Below are 17,946 nucleotides of genomic sequence, written 5' to 3' on the forward strand. Positions count from 1 at the left end.
ATCAGCATACTGATGACAACCAAAGCAATGGGAATGGTTAAGATCACCCAAGAAAAGTGTGAAGAGTAAGAAAAGAAGAGAGTGTAGGGCAGAGCCCTATGGAACATGAACATTTCAAATGAAAATGAGGAGTTGCCACAGAAGTGGGCAGGAAGCCAGGAGAGTACAGCATCTTAGAAAGAGCTAAGAGAATAGAGGGTGCTATGAAGTGAATGTTTGTGTTCCCCCTCCCTCAAATGTATATGTTGGAGCCCTGATATTCAATGTGATGGTATTTGGAGGTGGGGCCTTTGGGAAGTAATTAGGTCATGAGGGTGGAGCCCCCATAAATGAGATTAGTGCCTTTATAAGAGATGTGAGAGAGATGATGTCTCTTTGCCATGTGAGGATACAGGAAGCAGGTCCTCACCAGAACCGAACTATACTGGGACCCTGGTCTGAAACTTCCCAGCATCCAGAACTGTGAGAAATAAATTCCTGTTGTTTAAGGCATCCAGTCTGTGGTATTTTGTTAAAACAGCCCAAACTGACTAAGACAGAGGGTTTCAAGAAGCAGGAAATAATGAACGTACAATCCTGCAGAGTTGAAGTATGGTAATGGTTGAAAAGTATCTATTTGTTTTAGCAACACTGTTGAGAATTTTGCCTGGAAAGGAGAGGTGGGATAAAGACCCCAAGGTTAAGTCTGTGTGTGGTGAGGGTTTTGAGGGGTGTGAGGTTGACAAAGGTAAGTTTGGAATGTTTTAGATAAGAGAAACTTTGACAGTCTTTAAATGCTGATAAAGAGCGAGTAAGCAGGGAGCCGTTGAGTCCTGAGACAGAAGGGTTCATCAGTGGAGCTAGCTTTTGAGTTGGCAAGAAGGAATAGGGATGTAAAGGGGACGGGGGAGCTTAGATCAAAAGAGAGTGGTTTTTATTATTATTATTATTATTATTATTATTGCAAAAGAATGGGAGAAACGATCGCTGAGGGGTGCAAGGTTAGAAAATTTCGTAGCGAAAGTAGAGGGAGTGCCTGTCAGATGAATTCTATTTCGTCTGTGAAGTAACGGGCCACGTTACCTGCTGAGACTAAACGGGGAGATGACGAGGAAAGCTAGGCTTTACATTTATCCCGCTGACTCAATGCTGGTGGACTCTCTGTGGCTCTGCATCCTCTCGTTTTCCCGGAGGAACAGCACTTGATGTTGTTTACGACAAAAGTTGTTGACCCAGCGGGTGACAGATTCGACAATACGCCAGTCGGAACTACCACTCCCGGAATGCAGTGCGGCTCCGGGGAAGTGCGGGGGCTGGGAACACGGTAGGCCCCGCCCCGCCACACGCTCCCATTGGAGGAGCGCTCCCATTCCCAGGAGGCCGCGCGTGGGCGGGGGGCTTTACACGGAAGCCGGTGGCGTCCGGTCCCAGCCTCCTCTGGGAGCGGACACTCGCTGAACTCGTGCTGACCCGCGCTCCTGTGTTCTGAGCCCGGGCGCTCTCAGAGGGTGCCCCGACAGGTAAATGGAGCGGGGCGCACTCGGCGGAAGGCGGGGAGACGACGCCGGAGGGAGGGTGGAGGTGTCGACGGGAAGGTGCTGGGGTGGAGCGAGGAGGCAGGGCAAGGGTGACTTGGGCTTCTCTGATGTCGACAGTTCGAGTTGTCGGTCAGGTCTAGTTTTGGCGAAGTGCGTTATGCCGCTGAGAAGGCCTCTAGTTAAATAGTGTCAGAATGCGTCACTTAAGTTGTTGTTACAGGAGGGGAAAAATGTTAACTTTCCCTCTGTTCGCATTCTGCAAGACCTTTCTGTAGCATTTGAATCTCTTGAGATCTCCTGAGTCTTCTGAAAACTCCTCCCTACGCCTTTGTTTCGATGACGTCACTGTCTTCTTCACCTCCTACTTCTGAGCTCCTTGGTGGGTTTCTAGCCCTCTGCGTGCCCTTCTTCCACCGCCCGGTGTTAACGTTCATCTTCTTCCTCAGGTCGGATAGGAACTCTGTATCTCCGCCCAGTGCTATTTCCTCAGCGTCAGACATGTATGTTGTTGTTATTGTTATCAGCCAATATTTAACAAACTCTGTGTACTAGACTCATTGGTAAATACTTTATATCTCCCTCTCCCGTAACCCCCACAAACAATCAGTTATCAAGTCCTTTTCTTTCTGTCTTATTAATTGCTCTCAACTGCCTGTACCTCCATTGTCTCACCCTTGATCCCAGAGGATACTGTCATGTTTGGGACATTCTTTCCCTTTGAATAGCAGTGGCTGAAAGCAGACTCACTCATATGTTTAACAAATATTTACTGAACAGCTAATATGTGCTAGACACTCTTCTAAGTGCAAGAGATATAGCTGGAAACGACATAGGAGATCGCTACTCTTGGTAGCTTACAAGTTTGTATGTGGGTGTGGGCAAACAGGAATAATCAAGATGATGTTATATGGTGGTGGTGGTTACTGCAAAACAGAACAGGTGATTGACTGTTGGCAGGGTTGGCTCCTATCCTGAGAAAGTCAAGGAGATTGAATTGGGTTTCAGAGCCTTATATCAATGTTTGTTCTTCATTCTTCTGTCTCTTCCAAGATTATTACACCAGAATTGGTGGTTTATCAGTCCTTGGCTTATTTCTTCCTAAGACCCAGGCAGAAGAGTTGGGGATTGGATTACTCTCAGCTCAACTTCTTTATCTTACTTAGGGAGATAGTTTAGTAATCAAAATACTCTTCTTGCCAGGTCCTACTAAATATAAAATTATGTGTCATTTATAGTATATTTAAAACCAAAACATGCTCAGTGTCTGTTCATTTGTTCAACAAATATTTGAGGGACTATTATATGCCAGGCACTGTACTGGGCATTGGGAACCTAGTGAGGATAAAATAGACGCTTTGACACCATTTCCAAGAGAAATAATTGTAACAGCATACTAAGGAAATTCCTAATACATAGGCTGACACCTGCATTCTTTTTTTCTTCATCCAAGGTGAGATAATCACAAAACTTTAAGAAATCTCCTGAATAATTGTGTACATTCGTAGATTATTCACTCATTACACTTTATTGCATTTATTTGTTTATGTCTGTATTCCCCATTGTACTATGGCTCCCTTGAGTATAGAGGTCCTTTCTTACTGATCTTCATACCTCCAGTGTCTACTACATAGACTGCCAGATGGTAAACCCTCAGAACATATGTGTTGAAGTGAAATAGGAAAACTATTTGATCCAATCCAAATGAATTTATACAAGGCCTTCTTTATATAAGGCCATTAGGCTTATCCCTAAACTTTCTCATTCAACAAATGTGAATCATTCCATCTCATCAGGCTAGTTTGTTTACCTTCCCTAGCTTGTTCTAACTTCTATGCCTTCTCTTGTTCCATAGCTCCATCTTAAAATGAGTTCTCATCTCTTTTCTGAGCACCTGCCATGCCCCCCCGTTTAATTTAATGGGCCAGTTTAATAGTATGCCCCATGATACAGGGGTGGAAAAGATTTAATTTCCATTGTGTTATTTCCTATTAAACATTCTGCTAAGGAACTGTTGCAAGGATTAACGTAATATATCTCCTTTAAATAATATAAATAATGATTCAGAATGCTTTCTTTTAATTTTGCATTGACTATTACCATGTACTACGTGACGAGTTAATTCTTCCACTTCTTTTTTCTGTTTGAACAGTTTCACAACCTTTATTCACACAGCACGTTATGGTATTATTTGGTTTCCACTTGATACAAACACATCTTTGAGTATTATTTTCTCCTTAGCCTGAGATAATTTACGTGTTAATGTTATTCTGCTACGTTGTCATTTTCAGAATGTCAGATAAAAGTCTCAATTCTTAAAGTTTTTTTCCATGCAGATTTCTTTCAGTTGTAAATTGTTACTGCAAAAGATAAATTCTCTCTTTATAACAGATTAAAAAACACAATAGGAATACAAGACTTGAGTCATGATTGTCATTATGATTTTAGGATGTGCCAACCTAAGAGCATCCAGACATGCTTCCAAGACATTAAAAATTAAGCACTATCATTTTAGGGCATTTCTTGGCACCTGTGCCTTCATAATGCAAATGTAGCACTAAATTGTGGATCATTGCTCATTTATAAGGTATACATGTAGATGATCCAGAATATTCATATACATGTTTTAATGTTATCAGAATTAAAATACAGAATTAAAAATTTCTCAAAGCACATGGACTTGAGTGTGAGAAACACTGACTTGATCTTTTTCCCTACTCAGTTCCGTGAAACTGTCTTCAACCTCCACTTGAAAATGCCTCCACTGAGGAGGAGCGTTTGCATCATTGCTGTGCTATTTTGTTAGCAATTTCTTTTAATACAGGGAATCCCTTACTTACAAATGGCTATATTCCAAAACTTCCTTTGTAAGATTATTGTTTGAAACTCTGGATGCATTTTCCTCTATAAATAATACTACTCATGACCTTTCGGTTGTTATGCCAACCAGTAGCATCTTACTTAACCTTTAATTGAATTGACCTAAAGACCTTCACCACAATTTATAATAATTCCTCTATAAAAAACTACGTCCAAAATTCTCATTTGGATTCCTCATAGCCTATCTTTTTTTGGGAATCATAGCAACTGGAACAAAAGTATCCTTTCCTTAGAACCTTTCTAGGCAGTAGAAACAGGACTTTCTAACTCCAAGCTGTTGGAGGTTGCCCTTTTGGCCCATTGCTTGAAGGACACGCCTCTAATATGAGTAAGGAAAGAGACAGGATAGAGGTTTTGGAGAGGAGAGGGAGGCAAGTTGGGGTGATGTGAATATGTGGAGAGGGGAAGGAAGGAATGATTTTGGAGGAACAGTGAGTTTCTAGGACAGGGGTTTGTTGTGTCCTCAAAAAACATGTTGAATCCTGACCCCTGGTGCCTGTGAGTGCGACCTTATTTGGAAATAGGGTTTTTGCAGAGGTAATTAAGATGTAAGTTAAAATGAGGTGATACTGGAGTAGGTGTCCTTATAAGAAGAGAAGAGACACAGAGAATGAAGACATGGACACACATGGAGAACACCATGTGACTATGGAGGCAGAGATTGAAGTGCTGCAGCCGCAAGCCAAGGAACACCAAGGATTGCAAGCAAACCACCAGAAGTAGGAAGAGACAAGGAAGGATTCTCTCCTGCAGATTTCAGAAGGAGCATGGCCTTGCCAACATCTTGATTTCGGGCTTCTGACTCCCAGAACTATGAGGCAATACATTTGTGTTGTTTTAAGCCTTGTAGCTTTTGGTACTTTGTCACAGCAGCCCTAGGAAACTCATACAGGATTCTTAGCAGGAATGAAGTAGAATTGGGATGATGGCTTTGGGACCAACCAAGAAGTGAATAAGAGAACAGGGAGGAACAGTGTGGAGACAGGGCTTTCCTTTATATTCCATTATCTTTTTCTTTCTTCTCTCTCTGTCTTATCTTTTCATTCTTTTTCTTCTTGAATATTATATAGCACTTTGTGGTTTATTAGACATTCACATACTGCTAATAATTAGCAGAGCCAGGTTTTCTAACTTCAAATGTAGTATTCTTTCTGCCACAGTTGTTTCTATTATCCCAATACTCATTAATACATTACAGATTCTATTGCAAGAGAGTTACAGTGGGGGCAGGTGAGACTTGATTAAAGGTGGGATTTTTAGCAGTATAGGAGAGAATAAGAAATTCCTGTTAGTGATACCTGAGAGGAAAGTAAAGTTTCTGTTGCTATGTACCTGATGTTTAACAGTCAGACATTTTTTAATTGGGGACTGCTTTTATTGAACAAAGCCCTGCTTCCCTATAACTCATATTCATTGTTCCCAGTTATATTCTGAATAACACGCTCCCTGTTCCAGGTGACTGTACTTTATATAAACTTGAAGACTGCTGTCATCATCCCTCTAAGTCTTCTCTTTTTCATATTAAATATTTCTAGTTCCTCTAGCCATTCTTCAAATGATACAGCCTCCAGGTCTCTCCCCCATACTCTTGCCTTTCTGTCCAATCTTGAAATACTGTACCCAGAATTGAACTCAGTATTCCACATGTGTCCTAATCAGCACGGAGTATAATGGCAGTAGTACTTAAAGAGATCAAGACACCCTGTTTCTTAATGTAATTTAAGATTAGATAAGCATTTTAAGCAATTTACCTTATGTCAGTTCATGATGAACTTATGGTCTTTTTGTATTGTTATCAAACTCAGTTTTCTTGAAGCTCCTAAGGGACTGAAGCTGCTACTTTTTCGTCTCTCTGTCTCAGGAACAATATGATTTCTTATCTCTCTTTCTTTGTGTTTTTGTTCCACTCCACTGCGTGTTTCTTTTACCTAACCAATGACCTCCTTCCTTATAAAATTTCAGTGACTGTTTTACAGTCTTCATACTGTGCATCAGTGAGCACAGCTAGCAGCTGATACTTGTTCCTTCTTGAAGCTTGCTTTCCCTTTGGCTTCCAGGCCGCCACACTCTTCTGGCTTTCCTCTCACTTTCCCATTTGGTCCTCCTCAGTCTTCTTTCTAAGTCCCTATTCATTTGCCTTTCCCCTGCCTTGAGTTTTGTCTTTGGTTTTCCCTGATCTTTGGTTGTGCCTTTTTTTTTTTTCTGTATGCAACGTGTCTCCAGCAAATAAATCATGTTTAAAATGTCAAGTCTAGATGAGCTAGGGATAAGAGAGCACAGAACTAATCTCTGGAAGGAGCCAGACATGTAGAAGTGTGTCAAGAAGGAGGGTTAGTCAATGGTGTTGACTATTCTTGAGACGTCAAGTAAAGTAAGAATAGAGAAGTGACCACTGAATTTTGCAACAGGGGCTGTTGGTGATCTTAGTAAGCGCGGTTTTGTGGAGTGTTGAGGGCAAAAGCCAGATTATAGTAAGTTGAAGGGTTAAAAGGAGGTGAATAAGCAGAGATAGTGTGTAAATGACAATTTTAAGAAATGGAGCGGTACCCGGAGCATGTTACAGGGTCAGTTGAGGCTTTTAGCATCGAGGGATATAATGTATCAGAAAGTGATTTGGAAGTTTTAACTTGCTAAGTATGTGTAGGGAGAAATCCAGGAAAAAGATGGCTGAGGACACAACCCTGGGGAATGCCCTCATTTAGAGAGTGGAATGAAGAAGAGTCATCCTAAGAGACAGATGAGCGCTGCTTCTGCTCTCTGTGCTGTCCTTCAGTGCTGTGATTCCAGGAAGGAATCAGTAAATTCCCTAATCTCAAGTACTTTATAGTCTGTTGCTGTGTTTTGCCAAATATAGTTATGGGAATCCAGACAGGCTTGTCTTAAATACATATTCCAGGGTCCTACCTCCAGCCTACTGAATCAGAATTTCAAGGGAGGATGCCAAGAATTTGAATTTTTAACAAGTGACTCTCACTCTGCCACCTAAGATGACTCATTCACACTACAGTTTGAGAACCACTGGCCTACTGGATGAAACTGAACATGTTAACAAATAACATTAGGTCAAAGAGTTAATTGAAGAATAGGAAGGCATTTGGTCATGTCTTTTTATAAGTTTATGCCATTAGATAAGAGAAACAAGGCTGTTCTGTAGGAAAAAATAGTACAAATTCATAAACATGAGAAAAATAACTCACGCTGTATTGTAGAAATGTTTTGTTTATGAAGGATCTTACCATAATTTATAGAACCATTACCCTCTTGTGGAAGGTTTCGGTTATTTTAACTTTGTTTCTGTTATGGATAATACCTTTATAGTAGAGGCAGTATACAGTATGAGGATAAGATTGTGGGTTCTAGAACCATACTGCCTGGGTTTAAATCCCAACTCTTATCACTTACTAGCTCTGTAATTTTGGGAAAATTATTTAAGTCATCTATACTTTAGTTTCCTCATTTCAATGTGTGTCATAATAGTGTATAATTTCATTGATGTAAGGATTAAATGAGTTAATAATTGTAAAGTGCTTAAAATGTTTCCTGGCACATAGTAAATACTTAATAAATATGGGCTATTATTATTCTTAATAGGTATCTTTGTGAACTATTGTGAACTATTTCCCTAGGATAAATTTTCAGGATGGGATTACTGCATTAAAGAATGAAGACATCTTTATGTCCGTTTGCCATCTATCTGTGGTCATTGCTTTTCAAGGAACGATATCAGTTTGTGCTGTATAATTTTTAAATGCAACCTATCAATGTAATGTATATATGTGTGTATCACATATACATTACATTGTATATACGTGTACATATTTGGTATGTTGCTATATATGTATACATATCAACGTTTAGGTTGTAAGCTTGTACAAGACTGTGACCTTCTTCTTAAGTCTGTTATGTTTAATGTTATAGCACCTTGGTCATTACTGTCTCCATGTAGATGTTGGTAAATGATAGTAAGTTACTTTTGAAAGATCGCGTCAAAGAAATATTCTAAGTCTTGTGTGTCTTTTTTCCTTTTGATAGATTGAAGCCATGGCCATTCTTTTTGCTGTTGTTGCCAGGGGAACTACTATCCTTGCCAAACATGCTTGGTGTGGAGGAAACTTCCTGGAAGTGACAGAGCAGATTCTGGCTAAGATACCTTCTGAAAATAACAAACTAACCTACTCACATGGCAAGTGAGTTCTGCTCTGCATGGGTAGAGGGCGGAAAAAAGTTAATTCTATTATTATAATCAGAATAGTAGAAAACTAGCTTCTCAGTAGATAATTTGAATAAGCAAACAGAACAGTAACATTTACTAGCTTAGAAATGTCTGGTTCTGTGCATTATAAATTTAACTTGAAATTATTTTATTCTGTCATTGAAGTGATATTAATATTTTAAAGAAAGATATGGAAATGTTAGATGTAAAAATGACTGATACAGAGCTCCAGGATATGTGAAACGATACAGATATGATAAATAATATTCCTTTGTACATTCTTTCAGTAAACATTTACTGAACACTTGACTATTGCTTGGTGCTGGGGATACAACAAGAAATTATGCAGTATTTTCCCTCATAGAGGGGATAGGTTAATGAAGGAGACAGTCAAATCCATAGATAATTATAGTAGAGGGTGGGAGGTAGTGGATAGGGGAATGGCATTCCAGGTAGAAGGAACAGCTGGTAGAGAAGTATGGAGGCATGGGATCATAGGGCATGTTTAGGAAACTACAGATGGTTCTCTGTGACTGGTGCCCAGCATGGTGAAAATAAAGCTAGAGAGATGGGTAGAAGAGAAGTCATGGAGAGCCTCATAGGCCATGTTAAGAGATTGGACTTTACCCTGTGGGCGGCGGGAAAGCATTGAAGATTTTCAGCAGTGATGTGACATGATCAAGTTTTGCTTTAGAAAGACCACTTTGGTGGCTGGTTGGAGAATGGATTGGAGAGGGCATAGATGGGAAATCTTAGTAATCAGATAAAAAGTACCTCAGCCTTTCTCATTAATACTTAGAAAAACTTTTATTACTTAACCCATCCTACTTTCCTTAGTTCTTATCTCTGAAGGAGGTCCTTATTGCTTCCAGGGCTAACTCCTTGTATAATTTAGGATCTAGTCTTAGCTATTGTAAGAGAGACCCCAAAACACAGTGTTAACTTTAATGAGCTAGCCCAGAGATGAGTACTTCGGGGCTGGTGGGATGGCTCTGCCATTTTCAGTTAGTGCTTTGCAACTCTGGCCAAGTCAGCTCCTTCAGTTCTTGTTACCTCCCTGTGTTTGCCCAGTATTTTTAAAGGCAAAGCCCAGAAGTGGCCGGGCATTTTATTGTTCAGAAGCTTCTGCTTACATTTTATTGTTCGCTGTGTAGTTATGTAGCTAACCTAGCTGGAAAGGAGGCCAGGATTTGTCATTTCTAGCTGTGCAGCCCTGTGCTCAGCTAAAACTCTGTTACTCTGGAAGAAGTTATAGGATATCAGGAGACAACTTGCAATCTTCCAGTCTGCTCGTCTGGGCCACCCAAATATCTGGGTGTACTCTTCTTCCCAAACATAGAACATGCCTTCTGTCTGCAGGAGGTGGCCCCAAAAACTTACTTGGTCACTGTGTCCAGCTCCAAGTCCAGAGAATCTGGGTGATACACGGTCCTTTCCATCAGGCCCAGGGGTGGCTCCTATGGCCCATTGACCATAAACTAAAAGACAAGTTGTATGTTTCCCCTGCTCCTCCAGTGCAACCCAATAGACAGTGGTAGAATAAGAACAACATCACCGCATTGGAAGCTACAAACTCCCATTTAGAAAAGGGAAGAACGAGAAACACGTAGAAGTCACTGCTTCCTAGCAGTATTCAAATAACTACTTCACAGCATTTTCAAAGACTCCCTGTTCTGACCCGGGAGTGGTTAGTGGTTCTGCTTTATTGGAGGAACTCCCTCATCTTTTCTCCCTGACTCCTGGCTTTGTTCTCCAGGAGTCTTTTTCTGTTGCATTATCCTCTCTGACCACATCCAAAATGGGTGTTAGAGAGTGTGTCGTCTTTGGGAACTGTACAGGTTTTGTGGTCTGCTGCTTGCTGGTGTAGTTTAGCGGTCCAGAGGTTGACTTAAGGGTTAAATAATCCCAGCTTCTTGTGACTATGGCTTTAGAGTGTCTTCAAAAATTTATTAGGCTTACAATCTGTGTGTTTCTAGTCAGTTCCCAGGAAAATGCCCAGGGAAAGCACGTGCAGTCCTTTTAGAAGCAAGACCGGAAAGTGGGGCATATACCTTCCACTCACATTTTATCAGCCAAAACTTAGTCACATAGCCATATCTAGCTACAAGGGAAACTAGAATAGGGAATCCAATGAAAATGTGGTTATAGTACAAGAAGGCAGCGTTATCCATCTGCCATGCCTCTCTACCTGCATCCTGATCCAGTCCTGCTTGGTATCCTCAGGAGTGAGGCTCCATCACTGAATTGTTTTTTCTTTTAACCTGCTACTTTGGTTACTTTCCTATAATCATGTTCCATCATCCCAATCAAAAATATCTTTTGTTACTGTACACTAAAAGAAAAAAGTCCATTTTACTGTATTTCCCCCCTGAAATCTGATCTTCCTCTTGCTATTCCTTTCTTCTTTAACAGCATCACCAGCCATTCAGTTGGCTAAGCCTAGAACTTCAGAATCTTATTTGACTTCTTCACCAAATCCTTGCCATTCTCCTACAAGAGGTTTTTCAATCCGTTCCCTCTCCTCTGTTGCCACTTGTCATAGTGTTAGTTCAGGCCTTCATTGTTTCTCATTTCTACTAGCCTCCTCCTAACTGGTTTTTCTGCTTCTAGTTGATCCCTCCTTAAATCTGTATTTCACATTCCTGTGCTTATACTTTCTTGCTTAAAACCTATTGCTCTTAGAATAAAGCCCAAACTCAGCCTTCACAATTTTGTCCTTTTCTGACCTTTCTTCCTTATCTCTATAGGACTCCTTGCCATTTCCTGACCTAGCTGTGTTATTTCAAGCTTTGGCATATTTTTTTCATGCTTTTGCTTACATCTTGGAATGTCCTTCCCCTCCTAGGCCCCCTGGTAAACTTTTGCTCATTTCACAGGTCTCAAATGAAATACTTTCTTAATTATCACTTTAATCCTTCTGAAAGGGCAGTTCTGATCATGTTCCTTCCTTCAGATCGTACTCCTTGCCCTCGAGATCAAGTTCCTTAACGTGACTTGGAAGATTCTTCAAGGTCTGCCCCTGCTCCTTTCTCTGGCCTCATCTCGCACATCTCTCACTACTTTAGCCCTCAGTTTTGTTCTCCAGCCATACTTAGCTATTTACATTTCAGTGCTGGGTTCTTTCTCTCTTCCTAGCCTTCGCAATAGCTATTACCTTTTACTGGAATGTGTTTATCTTATTTGCTTTTTAAAAATCTGACTTTGTCTTCCTGAGCTTAGATCCTTCCTCTTTAGAAACCCCTGAACTCCAAGACTGGGCCAGACGCCCCGTTTTTGTGTGTCTCCATAGCATCCTGTGTTTATTCATAGTGTAGCACTTATCACAGTGTATTATAATTGCAATCTTTAGTTTTTGTCTCTGTCCCCTGACTGTTGCCTCCTTGATGACAAGGACCATACCTCATTACCTTTTGTGGCTTTGCACCAAGTTATTCCCAAGTGTGGTTTAGGAGAAACAAATTTTGTGGGGAAAATGATGACTTCCATTTTGGACATGTTTTGTTTAAGTTGTCTATAGTATGTCCAATTGGATATGTCTAGCAGACAGTAGCGTTTGCAGGCCTGGAGCTCAGGAGATAGATTTGGAAATCATCATCATAATTGTGGTAGCAGAAAACAAACATCAACAACAAAACATGAGAGTGGATGCCACCTCCTAAGGAGTGTGTGTGTGTGAGAAAAGCAGGGATATTGGAAAACATCAACAGAGAGGGAAAGAGACTACCACACAAACCAGGCAAGCCTGGTGTCAAGAAATCTAGTGGAGAGAAAACACTTTCCAGAAGAAGGAAGTGGTCAACACTCTCAAATGTTTCAGAGAGAGCTAATGGACATGGCAATGTGAAAGTCATTGGTAGTATTGATGTGAACACTTTCAGAGTAGTGGAGAAAGATGTTTTGCCTGAGTTCCCATACCTCCTTTTAATTCATATCTAGCCTCTATGTGAACGTTTAATAGTATAATTCAACAGGTACTCCTGTCTATCCACTTGCCCAAGGTAGAAATCTGGGAGGCAAAATTGAGTTATCCCTCTGCCTCACCCCCAATAGGCAGTAATCAAGTTCTGTTCTCCTATTTGTTCTCTGTTCCTTCTTCTTCATTGCCCGTAGTATTTTAGTCTATTTCATCATTTCTTACCTGCTCTACTGCTCCTTTCAGTCATTTCTCCACAGTCTAGTAAAAGCATTCTTCTATATGGCAAATCTGATCACACTCTCCCCAGGCTAAAACCCTTTGATTTTTGTTTGTTGTTTTAGGTTAATGCATAGTGAGGTTTTAAAGTCTTGTGTAACCAGGTATTTGCTTAATTCTTTAGCCTCATCTGTACAGGCAATTTATTTTTTTCCTTATATTCTGGACTCTAGTCATGTGAACTAATTTTACTTTCCTAAACCCATTACGTGCTCTTTCATCTCCAAGACCTTGTGCTTGTTGGTCTCTCACTCTGAAACACTCTTCACTCACTCTTCACCTTGCCTTCTCATATTCATTTTTCAAGTCTTGGCTCAGATATCACTTGCTCCAGGATGTATTTCCTGTTATCCTTCACCAAACTCTGTTAGGTGCCTCCTCTGTCCCCAGAGCACCATCCACTGCCTTTAACTCCTCGTCATCCTACTTACCATGCTGCTCTGTGATTCCCTGCACTGTGATCTCTGTGAAGGCAGCAACTGATGGTTTTGCTTATTTGTATCCTCAGCACCCAGTCCAGTAACTGGCTCAATGTAGATACCAAACAAATGTTATTGTTGAGTATTTGGTAGAAAAGGTGTTTGCTTTGAGATCTTAAGAGAAGGCAAGGAAGACCATATGGCCTATTGGGTGTTAATCTTAATTCCGTGTCCCTCCTAAGATGTCATCTCTTGTTCAGGCCTTAAGAGTCCAATTGTGCTTTTGGAGCTATCATTTTAATGAGTAATGTGTGCACCGTTGTGCTATGTAGCTAGGGTAGAGACTTTCTTTTAATTTCTTATTTATTCTTATCAGTTTGACTTGAGAGAAATAGGTATATATGGGAGGGGGAGAGGGAGAATAGACAATATCTGTAAATAATATGGTTGCATTGGCAGCACTAAATTTACTTATATATAGATAGAAGATAGATGTGAAAGAGATATTGCTTATAACCACAGTAAGTTTTGTATCTTTTATTCTACAGTTATTTGTTTCATTACATCTGCCAAGACAGGATTGTATATCTTTGTATCACTGATGATGTAAGTAACTTGAAGACATGTTGCTATTTAACTATGTGTACTGTTAATAGAGTCAGTTCTTTATTGTCTATATCTGTGGTGGGTAAAGGTGATGCAAATATAACTGTCCATAGCTGGGAATTTTTTTCTATACTTTGCATTTATCATATAGTGCAACAAATGACAAGGAAAGTTGCTATCTGGGTATATGCAAATCAGCTTGGTTTTGGTAGAGTTTTAGCTTAACCTCTTGCAACTTCTACATTTATCCTATTGTGTGGTGAGAATTGATGTTCATAATTATGACCCTTTGGTATCAGATCCTATCAAAATTTATTTATCTGAACTATTAAATAGATTATTTCATCCCTCCAATCAATAGTTAGTGAATTTTTTAATGTATATGGACTTTGGGACAACAAAATCACAGTACATTATGATTAGCTTTGTAAACCTGAATTCACATTGGTGGGTTGTTTTTCGAGTATTTGTAGGTTCTAGACCCAAAATGCTCAGTAACTTAACGTTATCAAGGTCCTTTCTCTCCTCTACTATCCTTAGTGTCAGCTTCTTCCTAGACACATTCCCCTTATGATTGCATGGAGCCACGTGCTTATTTATTTGTGTCCAAAGAAGAGGCATTATGTCTTCTTGAGTTTCTTGTAGGAATGAGGAAACTTTTCCCAGAAGCACACCCTCCCCTCCCCTTTCCCTCCTTTCAAAGTGGATTTCCTTTCATGTCTTATTAGCTAGGACTAGGGTTACATGTTTATTTCTAAATTGATCACTGACAGGAGGCGTGGAACTGACATGGTTGCCATAGGCCAGGGTTCTTAACCTTTATTGTGTCACAGACCCCTTTGACACTCATGGGTCCCTCCTGGAATGTTTTTAAATGTATGAAGTAAAACACATGATTATAAATGAAACCAATTATATTGAAATACAGTATTCAAAGTATTTTAAAAATTTATATAGTAATGTATATGCTTCTTTATGAATTCATTAAATAAGATCTAGTAATGAGTCTAATAACTAATAATAATAATTTTGAAGTGATGATGTGTATAAACGATATTTTGAGATGTCTGTAACTGATGGTATATAAAAAAAGATTTCTATTGGTGACAAAGTCACAGGTACTGTTTAATACTACTCTGGTTTGTTACCTACATTCACAATTGAAATTTAGGTTAAAGATTGGTGAAAATAATGGTGTGATGTTTTTTCTATCCAAGTACATAGACCCCTTGAATTTGGACCATTGACCCCAGTTTAAGAACCCTTAGCTTAGACTAATCATCTTGAGTGAAATGGAGATGAGTGCCAACCACAATGATCATCACAATGATTTTTATCCCTGTTTTCACAGTATTTTCTAAATTATTTAAAAAACCCAGCTATATCTGAAATGACTGATGTGAAAAAACTTGGAGTAGATGAGAAATATCACTAGATTTGGGATGCTCAGAGTTGAGTCTTATATTTCTTGAGCTATAATTTGATACACACACACACACACACACACACTTTTTGACTGGCTGAGACCAGACAAGAGTATATCACTTGATCTTTTCAAATGTACTACCACTATTGAAAATCAATGCAAAGTTTATGTCAGTAGTGTTATCTTTGCGTATGAAAGACTGTACTACTGTTATGGATTTATTAAGCATCTTCTTGTGCTGGGCCTTCTGATAGATCCTGTGAATGATATGGAGGAAGTAAAACCCAATTCCTGCTCTCAAGAAGCTAACCTAGGGGGCCGGCCCAGTGGTGTAGTGGTTAAGTTCACGCCCTCCGCTTTGATGGCCCGGGATTCACAGGTTCGGGTCCTGGGCACGGACCTACACACCTTTCCTCAAGCCATGCTGTGGCAGCGTCCCATATATGAAATAGAGGAAGATTGGCACAGATGTTAGCTCATGGCCAATCTTCCTTACCAAAAAAAAAAAAAAAAAAGAAGCTAACCTAGGTGCTCTTATCTTCAGTTGGCAGTCATCAAACATATTTGGATTGGACTCTCAGCTCTTTCATTTACTAGTTGTTTGACCTTTGGCAAGTTAGTTCTCTTTTTGGAGCCTTTGTTTCCTTATCTGTAAAATGAGGTCAGTGCTAGTTCCTCCTCATAGAATCATTGCTCAGTAAGGTTTAGCTGTTCTTATGGTTGTTGTTAATCATCCATATCATCTTTGTTTACTTTCTAATGTGAACTCTGTGTTGGTCTCTATTCAGGACTTTGAACGTTCCCGAGCCTTTAATTTTCTGAATGAGATAAAGAAGAGGTTCCAGACTACATATGGTTCAAGAGCACAGACAGCACTCCCATATGCCATGAATAGCGAGTTCTCAAGTGTCTTGGCTGCACAGCTGGTAAGATCTTTCTCAGGATATAGTATTTTGATTCCTATCTTCTTTATTACCTTAAAGCACCATGAATATAGGGGACCCTGACCTGCAATCTATTTTTCTGGTTGTGTTATTATATGCCAACATAATAAAACTTCCTGATAAAGAAAGTTAAAGGGGACATTTTAGGATGGAAAGCTGATAAGCGGTGATATTCTCTATTAATAGAGGTCAGAGTATCTCAGGATTGGGAAGGACATTAAAGATCATCTACTTCAACTACCCATCTAATGCATAAATCCACTCAATGTGCCAAATGGCCTTTTAACCTCTACATTAACCTTCTACCCTCCCATGAGGCAAATTTAATTTTTGAACAGCTTAAATTAGTCATATGAGAATCTGTTCATCTATATGAACCTAATTGTCAGCTCAGTGAAGTTTTACATATGTGTATATTTGTGAAATACCACCCTTTTCAAGATAGAAAAGATTTCCATGACCCTGAAAGTTCCCTCATGTCCCTTTGCAGTCAGTCCCCTCCCCCACACTATGCCCCAGGCCACCACTGCTCTATTTTCTGTTGCTACAAATTAGTTTTTTGTCTTTTCTGGAATTTCCTATAAATAGAATCATACATTATGTACTCTTTTGTGTCTTTCTTGTTTTGCTCAGTGTAAGGCTTTTGCTATTCATCCATGCTATGTAAATCAGTAGTTTCCTTTTTTTGCCAAGTAGTAGTCTATGCATGTTCCACAACTTGTTTATCCATTCATCTGTTGAAGGATGTTTGAGTTGCTTCCAGTTTTCAGCTATCATGAATAAAGCTGGTATGAACATCCATGTACAAGTCTTTGTGCGGATATATGTATTTATTTCTCTTTGGTAAATACCTAGGAATGGAATTGCTGGGTCATATGGTGAGTAATGTTTAATTTTACAAATTATCAAACTTTTTTCCAAAGTGGTTGTACCATTTACATTCCCACCGGCAGTTCCAGTGTTTCTGCATCCCTGCCAACACTTGTTATGGTCTGTCTGTTTAATTTTAGTCGTCCTAGTGGGTGTGTAGTGGTATCTCATTGTGGTTTTAATTTGCATTTCCCTGACAACTGATGATGTTGAGACCTTTAAAAACGCTTACCTTTTATCCATGAAACTGTTTTGACTGCAAAGATGTAAGTTCTATCTATGATTGTGTTGTGAGTGAGAAAAAAAAAGATTTATTGTGACTGAATGCTTTCCTTTTCACTTCTATATTATGCTTCTAAATATGCATTCCTCTGGGGATGGAGTTCTTGTAAATAGTTATAAATCTTTATTATTCAGTCAGTTGGTTTGTTTCATACTTTTCACTAGGAAACATTCATATATGTGCAGCTGTGTAAAACATCACCAACAAAGATATACCAATGCACTCTGGCAGCAGAACTTTCAACTTAGCTGGTTTGTCATTAGCTCCAGATATGTGCATGACCCTCTGAATCTGTGCCAGGATCCTTGTCTATAAATGGAGATAATAATAGCATCTTCATCATAGAGTTTCTGGGTGGCTTAGATAACATCCCCTATTTGAAGCATTTAGCACAGTGAAGTGACTGGAATATCGTTTATTAAGGACTCCATAAATGTTAGCTATGTGTAATAATTTCAAAATACACACTATTATCAATGTCTTACATTTTTAGATCCTGTAAGAAGCCGATAAAAATAGGACACACACTCTGATCTCAGCAGATATAAGAACAGATGATCAGAAGCTGGGCCAGCCTCTACCTCATCATACCCAAGAAG

At 39.6% G+C, this 17,946-nt stretch overlaps 1 protein-coding gene across 2 annotated transcripts in view; it reads left to right on the forward strand.

Moving 5' to 3' along the window:
• Positions 1 to 1,395: 1,395 nt before the first annotated feature.
• The window catches only part of VAMP7 (vesicle associated membrane protein 7), a 42,812-nt gene continuing 26,261 nt past the window's right edge, over positions 1,396 to 17,946 (forward strand). Inside the window, exons 1-5 of one of the 2 annotated variants that reach the window (XM_058535061.1) lie at positions 1,410 to 1,499; positions 1,964 to 2,017; positions 8,427 to 8,581; positions 13,767 to 13,824; positions 16,039 to 16,176. In XM_058535061.1, coding sequence (XP_058391044.1) covers positions 8,436 to 8,581; positions 13,767 to 13,824; positions 16,039 to 16,176 — 342 coding nt within the window. In that variant the 5' untranslated portion in view covers positions 1,410 to 1,499; positions 1,964 to 2,017; positions 8,427 to 8,435. Of the gene's footprint in view, positions 1,500 to 1,963; positions 2,018 to 8,426; positions 8,582 to 13,766; positions 13,825 to 16,038; positions 16,177 to 17,946 lie in introns of both variants that reach the window. The other variant, XM_058535060.1, reaches the window with a different exon arrangement.

This window comes from Diceros bicornis, chromosome X, assembly GCF_020826845.1.
Source record: "Diceros bicornis minor isolate mBicDic1 chromosome X, mDicBic1.mat.cur, whole genome shotgun sequence".
Classification (NCBI taxonomy): domain Eukaryota; kingdom Metazoa; phylum Chordata; class Mammalia; order Perissodactyla; family Rhinocerotidae; genus Diceros; species Diceros bicornis.